The following is a 19,690-nucleotide window of genomic DNA, read 5'->3' as shown; positions in this document are numbered from 1 at the left end:
TGAGGCAATAATTAATAGCCTACCAACCAAAAAAAGTCCAGGACCAGATGGATTCACAGCCAAATTCTACCAGAGGTACAAAGAGGAGCTGGTACCATTCCTTCGGAAACTGTTCCAATCAATAGAAAAAGAGGGAATCCTCCCTAACTCATTTTATGAGGCCAGCATCATCCTGATACCAAAGCCTGGCAGAGACACAACAAAAAAAGAGAATTTTAGACCAATATCCCTGATGAACATTGATGTGGAAATCCTCAATAAAATACTGGCAAACCGAATCCAGCAGCACATCAAAACCTTATCCACCATGATCAAGTGGGCTTCATCCCTGGGATGCAAGGCTGGTTCAAAATATGCAAATCAATAAATGTAATCCATCACATAAACAGAACCAATGACAAAAACCACATGATTATCTCAATAGATGCAGAAGAGGCCTTCGACAAAATTGAACACCCCTTCATGCTAAAAACTCAATAAACTAGGTATTGATGGAATGTATCTCAAAATAATAAGAGCCATTTATGACAAACCCACAGCCAATATCATACTGAATGGGCAAAAACTGGAAGCATTCCCTTTGAAAACTGGCACAACAACAGGGATGCCCTCTCTCACCACTCCTATTCGACATAGCGTTGGAAATTCTGGCCAAGGCAATCAGGCAGGAGAAAGAAATAAAGGGTATTCAATTAGGAAAAGAGGAAGTCAAATTGTCCCTGCTTGCAGATGACATGGTTGTACATTTAGAAAACCCCATCATCTCAGCCCCAAATCTCCTTAAGCTGATAAGCAACTTCAGCAAAGTCTCAGGACACAAAATCAATGTACAAAAATCACAAACATTCCTATACACCAATAACAGACAAACAGAGAGCCAAATCATGAGTGAACTCCCATTCAAAATTGCTACAAAGAGAATAAAATAGCTAGGAATCCAACTTACAAGGGATGTGACGGATCTCTTCAAGAACTACAAACCACTGCTCAACGAATTAAAAGAGGGCACAAACAAATGGAAGAAGAACATCCTGTCCTCATGGATAGGAAGAATCAATATCGTGAAAATGGCCATACTGCCCAAGGTAATTTATAGATTCAATGCCATCCTCATCAACCTACCAATGACTTTCTTCACGGAATTGGAAAAAACTACTTTAAAATTCATATGGAACTAAAAAAGAGCCCACATTGCCAAGACAATCCTAAGCAAAAAGAACAAAGCTGGAGGTACCACTGTACCTAATTTCAAATTATTAGACTTTCAAAGGCCTATAGGTGGAGCCCCCAGGTGCCTCTTTGATCTTATTTCACAAAGCTCTCGTCCTTGCTGCCTATGCTCCAGCCATGATGGTCATTTTTTCTGTTCCTGGAATGTGCCAAGGCATTTTTTTTTCTCACAGTGTTTGCACTTTGTCTTCCTCCTGAGATACTCTCCACTGTTCACGCAGTTTCTTAACATCCTGCATGTCTGAGTCCCACAAAAAGGCCTTTCTCAACTACCCAATCTGAACTCTGTCAATCTCTAGCTCACCTCTTTGTGTTTTATTCATAAGACTGATCAGAACTTACAGTTGTTTATGTGATAGGAAGAGTTTTTACACTACTTTGAGTTCATTTTTAAATGAACAGTATTGAGTCTCAAGCACTTACAATGAAACTCCTCCAAAATCAAAAATAACTGAAAAGGGTAAGGAATTGAACCAAGCTGTTATTAAATCTCCACATCCAATAACAGGGAAAGGAGTTTGTAAAGTGCCACCAGTAGACATTGGGGGTGGGGGGGAAATTATCTTTAAGTTTTTGTCCCCATTGAGTTAAAAAAAATCAGTAAATTGGTTACCTATATGGTGGTTCAACTAGGGTCCTTTAAAATAATCAGAATATAAGTACCACTGAGGTACACTGGGCTCATGATAAATTCAAGATACAAAAATGGCAATGGGAGGTATGAGGGTGAAACTACAGCAATCACTGAAATAATGAATGGAAGAAAACCTGGAAAGGCAAGAATAGCCTCTGGATGACATGTAAAGGTCCAGTATTCTATGTAAAGATTTTTAAAAATAATTAGTTCGTACCTAAAGGTATAGAGCCTTACCCAGAATATAAGAGTAACAGGGTGATATCAAGTGCTTGGTAGGATCCTCTTTTCCCAGAATTGACCTCAAAGATCTACCTGATATCCTAAATTCAGAAAACTTCCAGTTTGATGTCTGAAGCCACCAGCACAATCAACCAATGCAGCTAGTTCCATATCACCTCACCCCAACTCCATCAATAAACAAAGGAACCTGGAAAGGAGGAGAAGCCTACGTTTTGACAAGGAAAACAGGCTTTTTCTTTCCCAGTTAACCATATACTTACCATTAGACATGCTGAACTTTCCCTGCACCACTGGAGCTAGGATAAAGAACCCTGGGGAGAGGTGGGATATTGGAGATTTCCAGATGACAAGAGGACCGAGACTAATTCTCACCTACTCCCAACACACAGCCATATCTGGGTCCCAAGAGACATGGAAAATGAATTTGGCATATGCCCAAAGGTCCAAGCTGGACTAGGTAACTGCATAATTCTTGCCAGAGGCTTTGCAACATGGGGCAAGATGAATGCATGTGAAAATAAAGTGATCTGATGGCACCAGCTGAAGGTCTGACAGAAGGTGTAATAATCTTGCAAGGGATTTCCAATGTCCAGAGGAGATGCTTGGAGAAGCCTCCTATCAGCAGGCTGTTATAACTACCTGTTTATATAGTGCCCATAGACAGCTAGAAGAGCAATTGTGACCAACCAAGGAGAAGACACACACAGTCACAAGCATCTGTCTTTTTCCTCTCCCTTTTCCCCAGCAACTCTCCTCCCAAAGCAATACTAAAACAGGCACAAGGGAAAGGGAAGAAATAAGATGAGATGTATGAAAGGCTACCATACATGTCCCCAAACTCCTAGCCGCTAGAGCCATATGTCCCATCTGTTTGAAGAAAAAGGAAGAGAAGCATTTGCATCAGATAGGGGCTTGGAGTAAGCAAGCCAAAGCTTTAAAATCAGCATGAGACTCTCCTAATATCTGAAAGCAGCTAAAAAGTTATAGAATCAGATTGAAATGTTTATCATTGTCCTAATCTCTCAGTGGAAGAGGGTAAATACAACAGAACAGAGTAAATAGCAATTACTGGAAAAATAATACCATTTCAAGTTTATACTCCAATGAGCTTAAACACTTAATGAATCGGTTAAATGTATTAGCTTGGTTGTCTTTGCCTACTCCTTGCCCACTAGAATGTAAACTTCATGAGGGCAGCCACTTGGTCACTAACTGTTTTATTCTCATCACCTAGCATAGAGCCTGACACATAACTAATTAATAACTATTTTAATGAATAAAAGAACAAAATCTATGTAGATAACATCTTATCAAATGTTTAAATAATGCAAATGAGTGGAAACTTTTAGTGTTTTTTCAAGTTACTCATTTGTTTGAAATAGAACATCTCTTGTCTAACATGGGATTATCCAGATCTGAGAGGTACCATATTTCCTGCTGTCATAAACACTGTTGGTGCCCTGCCCATGTCTTCTTTGACCCATTCTAAAAGTCATCTGCAGAAGTCTTCCTATGTTTCTCTGCCAGAGGGGCTTCTTTAACTGCAAAAGCAGCTTGGCCAGTATAGGAGATGACTAGAAGTGCCAGGTTGTTAATATTCACTAAATGATTCTCAATCAATTGTGAAAGTTCATGAATAAATACCCTAGCTCCCTCACCCTTTGGTATGTTCCAGTAATATTGAGTGGCAACCTGCTTATTTGCTTTACCTCCCTTCCAGTCTGACTTTGCCACTTCCTTGCAGTACTTCCTGGGATCACCTCCCAAATAAACTACCTACATTCAAATCCTTAGAGTTCTGCTTTTTGGAGACCCCAAACCAAGACTGAAAAGACCATTAAGTACTCCAAAGGATTCTTTGTTTTCCATAGACCTTATCTGCCAGATCTCCAGATGATTATGTAGGCTCTGAACTTTCAAAGGAAGGCTTGTGATTCAAAATTTTCTTGAACAACGTGCCCATTCTAGCTCCTCTGTCTTACCCCCCAATTTAGAACTTATATAACGCCAGTGACTTTGTTAAGAACATTGGCTCATCTCTGCTACAGCTCTTCCTGCTATATATATTCACTTAGTTACCAACTCAACCATACTGGTTAGATTTTAGGAGTCTGCCAAGCTCTCCTTACCCCAAACCTATTCTATCTATGATTGTACCTTCACGATTTCTGTCTGAAAGCTGACAGTGTGTAGGGACCATAACTTGCTAAAATCAAATATCATTTTTAGAATTCTGATATTTTATAAATGGTGGCAAAAAAAGTTGATTTGAGAAAGCCCTTTAAAAACTCTGTTTGCCCAGTGGGCATTATGTGATCATATTCACCAAAAACATGAACTATATTTTATGACTGATATTCAGAGATATTATATGTGGAAAATAACTGATGCAGAAATATTTCTACTTCCCTATTTAATTCACCCCTCCCTATTCTTTGTGAAATAAAATAGTTAATGTTTGACTTTGAATAGGGAAATAGTCATTGGAACTGTATAATTTAGCACAGAATTATTTCATGTGATACTTTTCCTGTCAGTTAAAATCAGTCAGAATTAGAAAAAGTGAGCATATAAAGTTTTTAAGTCCATATATTTACCAATCCCATTTCCACAGAAGAGTCAATTAATTCAACAAATTTTGCTGAACAGTGATTATACTTTACGATGATAATAATTTATTGAGCACTTTGTGTGGGCCAGACATTGTGCTAAACTGTTATATGTCATTTTATCCTCTCAACAATCTTATGAGTTACTATAATCTCCATTTTACTTTTCAGGAAACTGACATTTGTGACTTACCCAAGTTCATGACATTAATAAATTATGGAAAAAGGATTTGAATGTAGGTCTTTGTGACAACAAACCCCAATCTCTTAACCACTACTGAACGATTTTTGCCCTAGAAGTTAGATGCTATGGGAGTCATAAACCAAGTCTAAGATTATAAAATGTAGCTTCTTTTCTTCAAGGAACTATAACCTCACTGTGGCGATACATGCATAGTAGAGTACTTAGTCAAGTGCAGGACAATGAAGAGCAACCTATATTTGTTAAGTGCTAAGGGAATACCTAGTAAAATATTTTTTTTAGCATGTTCAGTAGGTGATTCAGATTTCCCATTGAAAGGGAAAATCTGTCAAACTGCCTCAATTCAAATAGTCAAAGAGAAAGGCCAGTGTAATCAATCTACTAGCAGTGTTCATCTACAGCATCAGTCGGCCTGAAATATCATCATTGATCAAGGAATGTCTTACAATAGTGACCACTGGGCTCCCAACATATGGTTCCCACACATCTGTTTCAATAGTAAAAGTTTCAGAAGCAGCTCGAGTTACTCCTGGAAACCTTACACTGAAATTTAGGTTTATTACATTATAACTTTTTCCCATTGGTGATTTTACAACCAACTTACTGCTGTGTGAAGAAAGTGTACAGGAGCATGTATAATACCTACTATCATGGCAATTATACTGTTATTCAATTATTTCAAAATTACTTTTTTTCCTAAAAAGAGTCTTCCCCCCTGCCATGGCTATAAATATGCAATGGTTCTTATTTCTGAAGTTCATATTCCCCTGAGAGCTTTGTGTTTACTGATTCCCTAGGGTTAGTATATAAAAATCCCAAAAGGCCACGTGATGAATTCTAAAGAATGAAGCTGCTAAGACAATGGCTAATGAAGGCATTAGTATTCCTCTCATTGGAGTATCAAATCCTGATATGAGTAATGCCATATTGAAGAGAGAGCTTTAAAACTGTAATTGAACTAAATCTTTTGACAGATAATTGTAATGATGTTATGCTTCAATGACTTTCAAGTATAGTTTGCAAATTACCTTTTTCACTTTATTCCCTTCCTCCCTTAAAGTACCAGATATGTCAGGTTTCTGGTTCATGCTAATTTTTAACAGTACCTATATGGCAAACTCTTGACTCTAGAAACCAAAACATATTTAACTTATGGATACATTTGGACACAGTTAATAGACCCAATCTAAAATATCAGCTAGTTTCAAATAGCACACAATTATAATCATTTCTTGTTACATTTTTGCAATCAGAGAAAATTTTGATATCTTCACAAGGTTTTCATATATGTATATATACGTATAAAATCAGACACGTACATACATATATACAGAGAAAGGCAGTTCTTTAGTCAACACACATTTATCTCTATCTCTTACATTTTATAATTCTATAGTAATTTGCAATGAAGTCTGGTATTCACATAGAGATGGCCCTGAGGTCCTATTAGCTATTCAATCAGAAAACAGAGATGCAATAATGTTAACTAGATTCTATCTACTATGGAGGGAAATTTGGCTCTCAAACTCAAATTTGGAAAGGACTTCAAAAGTTACCTAGTCCAACTTTCAACCAATCAAGAAATCCTTTTTACAGCATTCCTACATCTAGCCTATTCTCAAGCACTTCTGTCATTTGAAAATAACTGCATAAAGTGGCAGCCAAGTCTGTTGTTAGCCCTAACCATTAGAATCAGAGGTAGAAATAAAGAGACACAGAGACTGAAACCAACATAGCCAAAGGCACACAAGTAAGAAAACAGAGATAGCAAAAGATAGAGTCAGGTGGATAGGACACAGAAAGGGAGGGAAAAAAATCGTAGAGGAGAAAGAGAAAAAACATGAAGAAGCAGAGAGAGAAAAAATTAGAAGTGGAGACTCAAGAAGTTGACATAGCAAAAAAGGGGAATAGATAAGAGGAATAGTGAGTGATGAACCATTGAGAGACAGCAGAAGGGACTATCTCAGGAGAGAATGCAAGGAGAAGCAAGTATAAAGAAAAAAACTGGCATAAGTAACTATAGGGTTTCTTTTTGATTTCTGTAGTGATCATAGTCCCCAGCTTTGGGCTCCATACATAGTCCACAAAAATGAAAATTTCATTTCACAGCCTCCCTAGCAGCTGGATATGGAAAGGTATTGAGTTCTGAGCATTAAGATATAATCTTGAGTTCTGACCATTAAGATAAAATCAAAAGTGTTACGTGTGACAGGGACTAGTCTTTTTCAGGGTTTCTCCAGCCAGGAAACCTAGAAGTAGTAGGTATAAGGTGTTACAAGCAGTTTAGACAAAAAGTCTTCAATCACACTCATTGATTGATCAATGAGTCTTACTCAATTTTTGATGTGGTGTCTAAATCCCTCATCATCTAACATTTTCTTCCATCAATAAAAGTGTTTGTCAATAGTCTTCTCAAAATTTAATGTACACATTCATATTCTGTTTATGACATTATAAATTAGGACAGCATTTTACAAGGCAATTTGTGAGTATTTGGCAAAAATTAAAGTGCTCAAGAATTGCTTTTGTATGAATCTATACTACAGCAATCCAAATGATTGTGCATAAAAATATATGCACATACAAGGATGGTCAATGCAGTATGCACTGTGATGGTGAAAATCTGATAACAGACTAAACACCTTGTCATGGGTAGGGGTGATACATTCATAAATGGAATACTATACAACCATTAAAGAGACTGAGATAAAGAGGTATGGATAGACATGGGTAGATCTGCAAGATATATGAAAAATAGATATGATTCCACATATAATGGAAAAATCTATGTATGTATGCATGCCTAAGAATGTGTGTGTATGTGTATGGAAATCTGTAGGAAGAGGTTTGGATGTGTGGCTGGGGAATTCATGTGGAGGTCAGAGTGGAAGCAGGTGTGAGAGGGTCCAGCAGAAGAAAACATGGCTGCCAAAGTGTTTGTGTCCATTGGCAAGTTTGGCCTGGCCTTAGCTGTTGTAGGAAGCATGCTGAACTCTGCCTTATATAATGTGGATGCTGGTCACAGAGCTGTCATCTTTGACCGATTCCGTGGAGTACAGGACATTGTGGTAGGGGAAGGGACTCACTTTCCTATCCCATGGGTACAGAAACCAATTATCTTTGACTGCCATTCTCGACCACTTAATGTACCAGTCATCACTGGTAGCAAAGACTTACAGAATGTCAACATCACACTCTACATCCTCTCCTGGCCTGTCGCTAGCCAGCTTCCTTGCATCTTCACCAGCATCAGAGAGGACTACAATGAGCGTGTGCTGCCATCCATCACTACCAAGATCCTCAAGTCGGTGATGTCTCACTTTGATGCTGGAGAACTAATCACCCAGAGAGAGCTGCTCTCCAGGCAGATGAGTGACACTCTTACGGAGTGAGCAGCCACCTTTGGGCTCATCCTGGACGATGTGTCCTTGACACATCCAACCTTCGGGAAGGAGTTCACAGAAGCAGTGGAAGCCAAAGAGGTGGATCAGCAGGAAGCAGAGAGGGCCAGATTTGTGGTGGAAAAGGCTGAGCAGCAGAAAATAGCAGCCATCATCTCTGCTGAGGGTGAAGCCATGGCAGCCAAGCTGATCCCCAACTCACTGGCCACCGCAGGGGACGGCCTGATCGAGCTGAGCGTGCTGGAAGCTGCAGAGGATATCGCATACCAGCTCTCAGCTCTGAGAACATCACCTACCTGCCTCCTCCAGCTGTCCCAGTGAGGGCCCACTCTGCCTGCACCTCTGCGGGCTGACTAGGCCACAGCCCCGATGATTCTTAACACCACCTTCCTTCTGCCCCTATCCCAGAAATCACTGTGAAATTTCATCATTGGCTTAAAGTGAAGGAAATAAAGGTAAAATCACTTCAGATCTCTTAAAAAAAAAGTTTGGAATTTTTGACACTACTATAATCCCTAGGAGGGGAGTGGATAAAGTCTAAGGTTGAAGGGTAATTTTCACTTTTTACTCAATATAGTAATGGTGATCATTAACTCTGTTCTCAAAATACTTAACATCTCTTTGCCTTCGGTCACATGATATGACTGCACTTCCTGGCCCCATTGTGATTGATGGAGTGATGCATCTGGTTCTGGCCAATTATTTGTGACCAGAAGTCATTGCTCACAGTTGCATGTCACTTCCAGGCCAGAGCATTTATTTGTCAATGTGACGCCTTCCACAGCTATCTTTCCTTCTGCCACAGTGACTGGTAATATTTATGATGGTGGTTGCTCCATCACCCTGGGCCACAGAATGAAGAGTCACAGAGCAGAGCTTCTAGCCAACACATTACATAAGTGAAAAATAAAACTCTGTTTTTACAAACCACCAAGAGTTGGGGATTATTACAATAGCATAATCTAAATTATTCCGACTGATACCATTGAAATGTTTAAATTTTAAACTAAATAGTATACTTTCTGCATATATTGTAAAATTAATATGATACCTACAACAGCATACAACATTCTCTATGTAGAAAATACAAAGTGCAATGAGCCTATTATGTACCATGATCTAGATTCAATATCATCATCAAAATTTAACTATTTCAAGGGCAGAGGCTATGCTTTTTTTTTTTTTTTTTGCATCCCCAGCACCATTGACTAGGACACAGTAGGTATGCAATCCATTCTTCTTGAATATTAAATGGATTTTAAAATGTTTATCCTAAATCTATAGATTTATATTAATCCCTATGAAATGTCATTATGTTAGTTTTATTCTATTATTCCAAATCATGAAGACCATTTCAAAGCATAAGGCTTTTATTCATTTTATTAACTCTCCCACCTACTTTTGTGTCATCTGAATATTTCATAAGCTTGCTTTCTCTGCCTTCAATCAAGTCAATAATTTTTAAAATTCTGAATAAGATATGACATATAACAGAGATCTGTGGCCTACCACCATAGATCTGTCTACATGTCAGCATTAATCCATTAATCTGGTTGACCAATTTGGTATGAATCATTTAACTATACTAAAATCCATTTAACTAGACCATATTGGCACATCTTGTCATGAGAGATCATGCATGTGATAGACTAGGCTTTCATAGTGATATATCATTCTAACAGTTTTACCAAAGGAAAATAATAACTTTGTTTAGTCTGATTTGCTCCTAAGATCCATTAATTTATTTATTCAATAAATTTAATGTATGCCTATGATAGGAATACAATGGGAACATGATAGGTATTGTATCTACTTTTTGTGTGATCACAGTCTAGTAGAAAAGAAAAAACCACAGACAACAACAATGAAGTATTTTAAATGTAATAAGAGGAGAAATATGGAGCGTTTTGAAAGGAAAGAGAAAAGAAATCAAACTCATGTTTATGAGAAAGACAAAGGTGTCTGGAGAAAGTGACTTCTAAGTTGAAACCTAGAGTGCGATAGGAAAGATCGTTCTAAAAAGAGGTAATAGCCTGGACAAAGGCCTGGAGCTGAGAGGGCATGGAATGTTCACTGAAGTAGAATGAGTTCAATATGGCAGAATCACAGAGTGTTATTAATAGATAGGAGGAATAGAGACAGTTGACACTGGTGAGGTGATCAGGGGTTAAGATCATGTACAGATTGAGTTGCCTATAGTACATCTAAGAATAGATGTTAGTGAAAAATTGAGGATACTAATAAAAGTTAAGGAAACAGAATTGGTATAAATATTTTGTAGTCTTAAGCTCAGAGATGGTACTTAATGTCACAGGAGTAGCTGAACTACCAAAAGATAGAGGCAAAATAAGAAGGTAGCAAAGGATAAAGTACTGAGAAACACCAACATTTGAGTTGGGAAGGTTCGGAGTAGCCTACAAAAGAGACTGAGAAAAAGGTAACAAGAAAGGTACAAGGAAAACCAGGAGGAACACCAAGGGAATAGCATATTTCAAGAATGACAACTATGTTAAACGCTGGGTGATCAAGTGAGTCAGAGGCTCAAAAGTGTCCTTTATATTTAGCCAAGTAAAAAGGCTGTTAACCAAAAGAAGATTGTCAGAAACAGATCAATGGTGTAGCGGGGTTAGAATCAGACTGTATAGATTGAAGAGTAAACTGAAGGTAAGGAAGTAGAACACTGAGTGGAGACAATATTCACAAAGATTAGCTGTGATAGGAAAGAGAGAGATAGGGTAAGCATATGGCAGAAGGTTAGAGAATAATTTTTTTAATTGATGTTTGCCTCATGATTAGACTGAATTTACTGGTTTGGGGGAATACCATCAGACTTTTATTTCTTTAGTGAATAGGAGGGACTTGAACAAGCTCTAAATGATTAGGGAAAGGAGCCAGAAAAGGGGGAATGGTCGAAAAAAAAGAAAACACAGGGTTATTGTATGGAGTAAGGACACTTAAAAAAAACAGATTAAAAAAAGGTTTCTGGAGCTCAACTGGAAGAATTTGACATACACGGGAGGATTTTCTGATCTTCAATTGAAAATGGGAGGAAGGCAGAAATTACAGATGATGGTGCAGGTAAGTATTTTATGGTGGGGAGTTGCCATCTTGTGGCTTCTACATTTTCTGTGAAACAGCTGGCAAGTTTATCTGTAGACAAGGAAGAGTTGGAGGTTTGAGGAGGCATATATCTTCTCAATAGGTAAGTAGTTCATTCTAGGATTTTTTTAGCATTGAATGTTAAGTTCACTGATTCAAATTTCTGGAGGCCAAGTTTTTGTTTTTGCTTTGTTTCCAATTGAGTCATTAAATACATCTAATATTCTTTATTTGCATTTTTTCTATGACTTTAATATGTATACATATGTAACTAACCTGCACATTGTGCACATGTACCCTAAAACTTAAAGTATAGCAATAATAAAATAAACTTTAAAAAAAATGTTTTCAACAAGAATTGCGTGGCAATAGCTGAAAGGGCATCTTCTCTGTTTACCACCATGCCAAAAAACTTTTCTAACCCCATTAATCCTTACACTTTCCCTTTTCCACACTCCAGCTAATTGAGGTTTTATAGTATTTTAAGAAGTGGACCAACCTCATTACCCTTGTGTAAAATACAGAGAAACGGAGGCTTAGTGAGCTAAGTAATTTTACTACAGCAAGGAATCAATTGGAGGCAAATCAATTAATTCACATTTTATAAAGTTTCTTTCCTGTCTATTAGGGATCATTAATATTAATGATTTAATATTTTCTCCTCACTGATCAATAACCATAATACTCTGAAGTTACACTAAGGCAAAAGAAAAGTGCAAGTATCTCTCTCCCCTCCCTCCATTTTCAGAATTGAGTAAAATTTATCCTACTGCCCTACAACTCATATTCAGCACAAATCACGAAACCAGGAATCTGCTGCCTCCTTCAATTGGGCACTCCTACTTCACTTCTTTGTGAAAAAAATGATATTTTCCCCTTTAAAACTTCTGTTTTAACCTCTTTAAGGCCCCAGGTAGCAACTGGTTCACCACACATAATTGTTTTTGAAAATGAACCAACGGGAGAAAGTTAAAAAACTAATCCTCAGTGATATGTATTTTAATTTAGTCTTCTAGGGATTAACTCAATAAATGAACAGTAGGTATTTTTATAATAATAGCCATAATCATAACGATTACTAGCCTGGATATCTTATTTCCAGATCACTGGTGTTCACACATCTTTTCAATACAGGCAGAAAAGTCCGTGCAAATATGTAACTACACCCTGGGATCATACTAATTGTTTCTTAAAGGCTTCAAAAAATTTACCTCTTTCTCCCAACTGATATCCTATTTTTTGATCCCCCTTTTGCTGATCAACATTGGTACCATCTATCAAACTAGCAATGGTTTAAAAGTAACAACCTAACTCAATGTTAGAAAGCCTGCAGCAAAACACTCTCATATACTGGCAATGAGAATATAAACTGTCATTCATTTTTCTGGAGAACAAATTAGCTGTTAAGTCTATATAATAACCTTTAAAAATTACCTATCTCAGAAAATACAGTCAGACTCATGTACACGGATGTTATTCTAACATTCCTAATAACAAAACTAAAAGATATCTGAAAATACAGCAAGGGTTATGTCAGTTACAGTGTGTCTCTATGATGGAGCATGATTCTATCTTAATGCAAAATTTCAGGCAAAAACAAAATTCAAACCTTTTTACCCAGTATATCTTAAGAAAATAATCCAGCCAGGTGTGGTGGCTCATGCCTGTAATCCCAGCACTTTGGGAGGCCGAGGTGGGCAGATCACAAGATCAGGAGTTTGAGGCCAGCCTGGCCAACATAGTGAAACCCTGTCTCTACTAAAAAATACAAAAAATTAGCTGGGCGTGGTGGCGGGTGCCTGTAATTCCAGCTACTCAGGAGGCTGAGGCAGAAAAATTGCTTGGACCTGGGAGGTGGAGGTTGCAGTGAGCCGAGATCGTGCCATTGCACTCCAGCCTGGGCAACAAGAGTAAAACTCCGTCAAAAAAAAAAAGAAAAGAATCCCAAATGTAACTAAAGATTTATGCACTATTATGTCCATCTCAACAATACTTACACTACCAAAGTTGAAAATAATGTAAATGTCCAATAATAGATTGTTAAATAAATTATAGCATACCCATATGGTGGAATATTACACCATCATTAACAATTAAGGGAGGAGCTTCAAGACGGCTGATTAGAAGCATTTCATGTCCTCTTCCTCCACTTAGAAGAACGAAAATAGTGTATGGACAGTCACACTTAAAATACATTATCCAAGAGAGAATACTGGAATTCAACAGAGAAATGACAAGAAACATCAAAAGTGGAGAAAGGAGAGGGAGAGAAGTAGGCTGCCTGGCCAGGATTGAGTGGCAGCTGGGAGTGACTTTCCAATTGAGGGAAAGGGTAAATGAGAGACTTCCAGTGACCCATATCCACACTGTGGAATCATGCAATCTTGGCTATGGGAGAACCCCTTGACCCCCCCCCCCCCCACCAAACCCTGAAACTAACATATGTAGGTGCCAGGAGACCATGGGAGGGAAGTGTTCCAGGGAGTGAGTCTGTGCTGGGTGCCACACCATTTCTGAGACCTAAGCAGCTACAAAAAGACATCATTTTCAAGCATAGTTTTTGGCAGAATGAACACAGTCCTGGGGCCCAACAGCACTGGAACTGGGGCATTATGGAAACTTGGGCTATCAGGCTGTCAGTGCTGTGACTGAGGAGCAAGCTGGGAGCATTCCACAACCAGGACTAATAAGGCATGCAGGTGTGGGCTGCAGCTGCCGGTCTTGGGAAGTGAGCACTGCTGGGATAAAGAATGGGATGTGGGTAAGGCATCAGTTTCCACTGGGACTTGGTTGCCAGCTGAGTGGGGACTCCTGCATCTGGGGTTGGGGCATGATCTAGACATAGGCTACTACTGGCAAGTCTGGGAGCCAAGCCCCAGTGGGACCAGAATATAAAAGGAATACACATTCTTCACCCACCAGCCCAGGTTATAGCCACTAAAGACGGTCCCACCCTCTCCAGTGGCAGGGACTCAGCACAGCCGCTATCATCCCTCACCTGAGCACTCCACCTGGGGACTGAGGATCACTACACCTCTACTCACCACAGGTGGTACCATCTCTCACCATTAGGGGGCCTAAGCAGCAGCTTACCCAGCCTAGTTTTGCCATTCCCAACCCCAAGGCAGAGTACGTAGCCTGGGATCCTGGGGATTACCCAACCCAGTCTACCACCGTGGGCACCTGAGCACTCCTCCCAAAGGCATAATATTGGGCCTAAACTCCTAGCCACTACCACCTCAGCTGGCATCTACCTGCAAGTGCCACCTGCAGGCCTGAAGCGTAACCAACCCAGCCCACCACAGCCACTACCAACATCAATGTACACCTCTTGGGAGACAAAGAATCATCACATCACTCCTACTGACATTACCCATGCCTTGTCTGTGGCTCAGGGGCCTAAGAACCCACCTACCCAGTCACTGCTGACACAGCTGGCATCTGAGCAAGCCACCTGAAGGCCCAAGAACTGACCTGCCAGAAATTGTCAACACAGATGCCAGCATACACAGCCATGGGGCCCAAGGACAGGCATACTTGGCCTGCCACTGCCACCACCAGGGCCTGAAGACTGGCCCATTTGTCATCTCAGTCCCCAGCACAACTTCACCACAGTCTCCATTAACAATCATACCCTAAGCTACTAAGGAAATCACAGGCATTACCGATGCTATATAGCAGAAGAAATCATATGGAGATTACTACACTACTGCATGAACTCAGATCAAAGCCAAAGAGTCCTCCCCAACCAGCATCATAGATACATCTTCAGGAAAAAGTACTCCCCTATGAAAGCAAATTCAAAAAGAATTGGAAGAAGTGACTATTATACCAGATGTACATACATCAACATAAGGACAAAAGGAACACAAAAAAAGCAAGGAAATATGACACCTACAAAGAAACATAATTATTCTCCAGCAACAGATTCCAACGAAAAAGAAATTTATGAAATCATGGAAAAATAATTTTAAATAATGATATTAAAGAACCTTAATGAGGTACAATACAACTCATATACACAATACAAAGAAATCCAAAAACCAATTCAGGATATGAATGAGAACTTTACCAAAGAGATACATATCATAAAAAGGAACCAGTCAGAAATTCTGGAACTGAAGAATTCAATACATGAAATAAAAAATACATTTGAAAGCTTCAATAATAGACTAGGTCAAGCAGCAGAAAGAATTTCAGAAGTTGAATACAGGTGTTTTGAAATAGCCCAGTCAGATAAAAATAAAGAAAAAGGAATTTAAAAGAACGAACACAGCCTACATGACATATGGGCTACAACAAAGCAACCAAATGTTTGAATTTTCAGTGTTCCCAAAAGGTGAAAAAAAAAGAAAGATAGAAAACCTATTTAACAAAATAATAGCTGAAAACTTCCCAAGTCTAGGAAGGGATTTAGACATCCAGATACAGGAAGCTCAGCCATCCCGTCAGATACAATTCAAAAAGGTCTTCTCCATAGCACATTATAGTGAAACTGCCAAAACTCAAAGAAAAGGGGAGAATTCTAAAAACAACAAAATAAAAGCATCTAGTCATTTATAAGAAAATTCCCCCATTAGACTAACAGCAGATTTAGCGAATGGGATGACATATTCAAAGTGCTGAAAGAAAAAAACTGCCAGCGAAGAATAACATGTCCAGCAAAAGTATCCTTCATAAATGAAGGAGAAATAAAGTCTCTCCCAGACAAGTAAATTCTGGGTAAATTCATTACCATTAGATGAAACCCACAAGAAATACTTAAGGGAGTCCTAAACCCGGGAACAAAAGGACTTTTACCATCATGAAGACACATGAAAGTATAAAACTCACCAGTAAAGCAATCACACAAAGAATGAAAAGAAAGGATGCAAATGGTACAACTACAGAAATCTACCAAACCACAATGCCAAAAAATAACAGAAAAAGAAAAGAACAAAGAATATATAAAACAACCTGAAAACAATTAACAATGTGACAGGAGAAAAGCCTCACAGATCAATAATAATCTTGAATATAAAAGAATGAAGCTTTCCAGTTAAATGATATAGAATAGTTAAATGGGCTTTTTAAATAATCCAACTATATGCTTCCTACAAGAAACTCATCTTACCAGTAAAGATGCACATAGAACTGAAAGTAAAGGAATGGAAAAAGACATTCCACAAAAATGGAAATAAAAAGCCATGTACTACTGACATAACTTATGTCATGCCTGCTATTCAGGGGCCTAAGAACCCACCCACCCAGTCCATTGCTGGCAGGAGTAGCCATACTTATATCAAACAGACTTGAAATCAAAAGTAGTTAAAAAAAAAGACAAAAAAGTTCATTATATAATGACAAAGGTATCAATCTAGCAAGAAAATATAACTATTATGAACATGTATAGACCTAACATTGGGGTACCCAGATTCATAAAGCAAATATTACTAAATCTAAAAAGAAAGATAGACTGCTATGAAGAGTGGGGGACTTCAACATCCCATTCTCAGCATTAGACCTAACAGCTAAACAGAAAAACCAGAGAAACATTATATTTAAACTGGACTTTGGACCAAATTGACCTAATATACATTTACAGAACATTCTGTCCAGCAACTTCAGAATACATATTCTTTTCCATAGTACATGAAACATTCTCCAGAATAGACCATATGTTAGGCCACAAAACAAATCTCAACAAATTGTTTTTAAAAGTGAAATTATATCAAGTATCTTCTCAGAACACAATGGAATAAAACCAGAAATCAATACAAACAAGAACTTTGGAAACTATACAAATACATGGATATTAAACCACATGCTCCTGAATGACTATTGGGTAGATGAAGAAATTAAGATGTAAATCAAAAAATGTCTTGAAATAGGGGGGAGGGGGGAGGGATAGCATTGGGAGATATACCTAATGCTAGATGACGAGTTAGTGGGTGCAGCGCACCAGCATGGCACATGTATACATATGTAACTAACCTGCACAATGTGCACATGTACCCTAAAACTTAAAGCATAATAAAAAAAAAGTCTTGAAATAAATGAAAATGGAAACACATCATCCTAAAACTTGTGGGATACAGCAAATGTAATGCTAAGAAGTTTATAGCAATAAATGCCTACATTGAAAAAGTAGAAAGCTTTCAAATAAATAATTTAATAGTGCACCTCAAGTAACTAGAAAAGCAAGTACAAACCAAACTCAAAATCAGCAGAAAAAAATAAAGATCAGAGCAGAACTAAATGAAATAGAGACTACAAGAATAATACCAAGGATACAGGACCAATAGAATGAAAAGTTGGCTTTTTTGAAAAGATAAAATTAATAAGCCACTAGCTGGACTAACCAACAAAAAAGATAGAACACCCAATGAATAAAATCAGAAATGAAAAAAAAAACATTTCAACTGATACTACAGAAATACAAAAGATGATCAGAGACTATTAAGAATACCTATATGCTAACAAACTGGAAAACCTGGAGAAAATGGATAAGTTCCTGGACACATGCAACTTACCAAGATTGAATCAGGAAGAAACAGAAAATGAGAATAGACCAATAATGGGTAATGAGATTGAATCAGTAATAAAAAGTCTCCCAAAAAAGAAACATCCAAGACCAGATGGCTTTACTGCCAAGTTCTACCAAACTTCTAAAGAAAACCACCAATTATCCTGAAATGATTCCAACAAAATTAAAGAGGAAGGAATACTCCCTAACTCATTCCACAAGGCCAGCATTACTCTGATACCAAAACCATATAATCACACACACAGACACACAGACACACAGACACACACACACACACACACACACACACATACACAAAAACTACAGGCCAATATCCCTGAGGAACATAGATGCAAAAGTCCTCAACGAAATGCTAGTAAATGGAATCCAACAACACATCAAGAAGATAATACATCATCATCAAGTGAGATTTATTCCAGGGTTGCAACGATGGTTCAGCATACACAAATCAATAAGGGTGATATAGCACATGAAGGAAAAAAACATACAATCATCTCAATAGATGCAGACAAAGCATTTGATAAAATTCAACATCACTTCATGATAAAAAAAAAAACTCTCAACAAACCAGGTACAGAAGAAACATACCTCAACATAATAAAGGCTATATATCAAAAGTTCACAGCTAACATTATATTGAATGGGGAAAAACTGAAAGTCTTCTTCTGGGAACTGGAACAAGGATGCCCACTTTCACCACTCCTATTCAAGATGGTATTGGAAGTACTAGCCAGAACAGTCAGGTAAGAGAAAGAAATAAAAATGCATCCAAGTTGGAACAGAGGAAGTCAAATAGTCCCTCTTTGCTGATGCCATGATCTAGAAAAAACTAAAGACTCTACCAAAAAACTATTAGATCTGCTAAATAAATTCAGTAAAGTTGCAGAATACAAAATCAGTGTACAAAAATCAGCAATGTTTCTATACACCAATCACGATCCAGCCAAGAAAGAAACAAAAATGTTAGTTCCACTTACAATAGCTACAAAAAAAAAAAAAATCCCAAACTACCTAGGAACAAATTTAACCTATGAGGTGGAGGATTGCTACAAGGAAAACTATAAAACACTAATGAGACGGGTGGAGCCAAGATGGCCAAATAGGAACAGCTCCAGTCTACAGCTCCCAGAGTGAGCGACGCAGAAGAGGGGTGATTTCTGCATTTCCAACTGAGGTACTGGGTTCATCTCACTGGGAAGTGTCAGAAAGTGGGTGCAGGACAGTGGGTGCAGCAAACTGAGCATGAGCCAAAGCAGGGCGAGGCATCACCTCACCTGGGAAGCACAAGGGGTCAGTGAATTCCCTTTCCTAGTCAAAGAAAGGGGTGACAGGCAGTACCTGGAAAATCGGGTCACTACCACCCTAATACTGCGCTTTTCCAATGGTCTTAGCAAATGGCACACCAGGAGATTATATCCCATGCATGGCTTGGAGGGTCCTATGCCCACGAAGCCTCACTCATTGCTAGCACAGCAGTCTGAGATCAAACTGCAAGGTGGCAGCAAGGCTGGGGGAGGGGTGCCCACCATTGCCAAGGCTTGAGTAGACAAACAAAGCGGCCAGGAAGCTTGAACTGGGTGGAGTCCACCGCAGCTCAAGGAGACCTGCCTGCACCTGTGGACTCCACCTCTGGGGGCAGGGCATTGCAAGACAAAAGGCAGCAGAAACCTCTGCAGACTTAAATGTCCCTATCTGGCAGCTTTGAAGAGAGTAGTGGTTCTCCCAGCACACAGCTGGAGATCTGAG

At 38.6% G+C, this 19,690-nt stretch overlaps 2 protein-coding genes across 2 annotated transcripts in view; one reads left to right on the top strand and one right to left on the bottom strand.

Annotated features, from left to right (window-relative positions):
* Positions 1-19,690, bottom strand: part of IL1RAPL2 (interleukin 1 receptor accessory protein like 2) — a 1,227,386-nt gene that overhangs the window by 1,136,384 nt on the left and 71,312 nt on the right. The window lies entirely within an intron of this gene.
* On the top strand, positions 7,774-8,310 carry LOC101146664 (prohibitin 1-like). The gene has a single exon (XM_055376835.2). The coding sequence runs from the start codon at positions 7,840-7,842 to the stop codon at positions 8,308-8,310; it is 471 nt and encodes a 156-aa protein (XP_055232810.1). The 5' UTR covers positions 7,774-7,839.

This window comes from Gorilla gorilla, chromosome X (assembly GCF_029281585.2).
Source record: "Gorilla gorilla gorilla isolate KB3781 chromosome X, NHGRI_mGorGor1-v2.1_pri, whole genome shotgun sequence".
Classification (NCBI taxonomy): domain Eukaryota; kingdom Metazoa; phylum Chordata; class Mammalia; order Primates; family Hominidae; genus Gorilla; species Gorilla gorilla.
Note: the sequence above shows the minus strand (reverse complement) of the source record. Positions and strands in the feature narration are given on the sequence as shown.

Excerpts from the sequence above, each read along its gene's own strand:
- LOC101146664 (XM_055376835.2), top strand. The coding sequence starts at position 7,840 with ATGGCTGCCAAAGTGTTTGTGTCCATTGGCAAGTTTGGCCTGGCCTTA.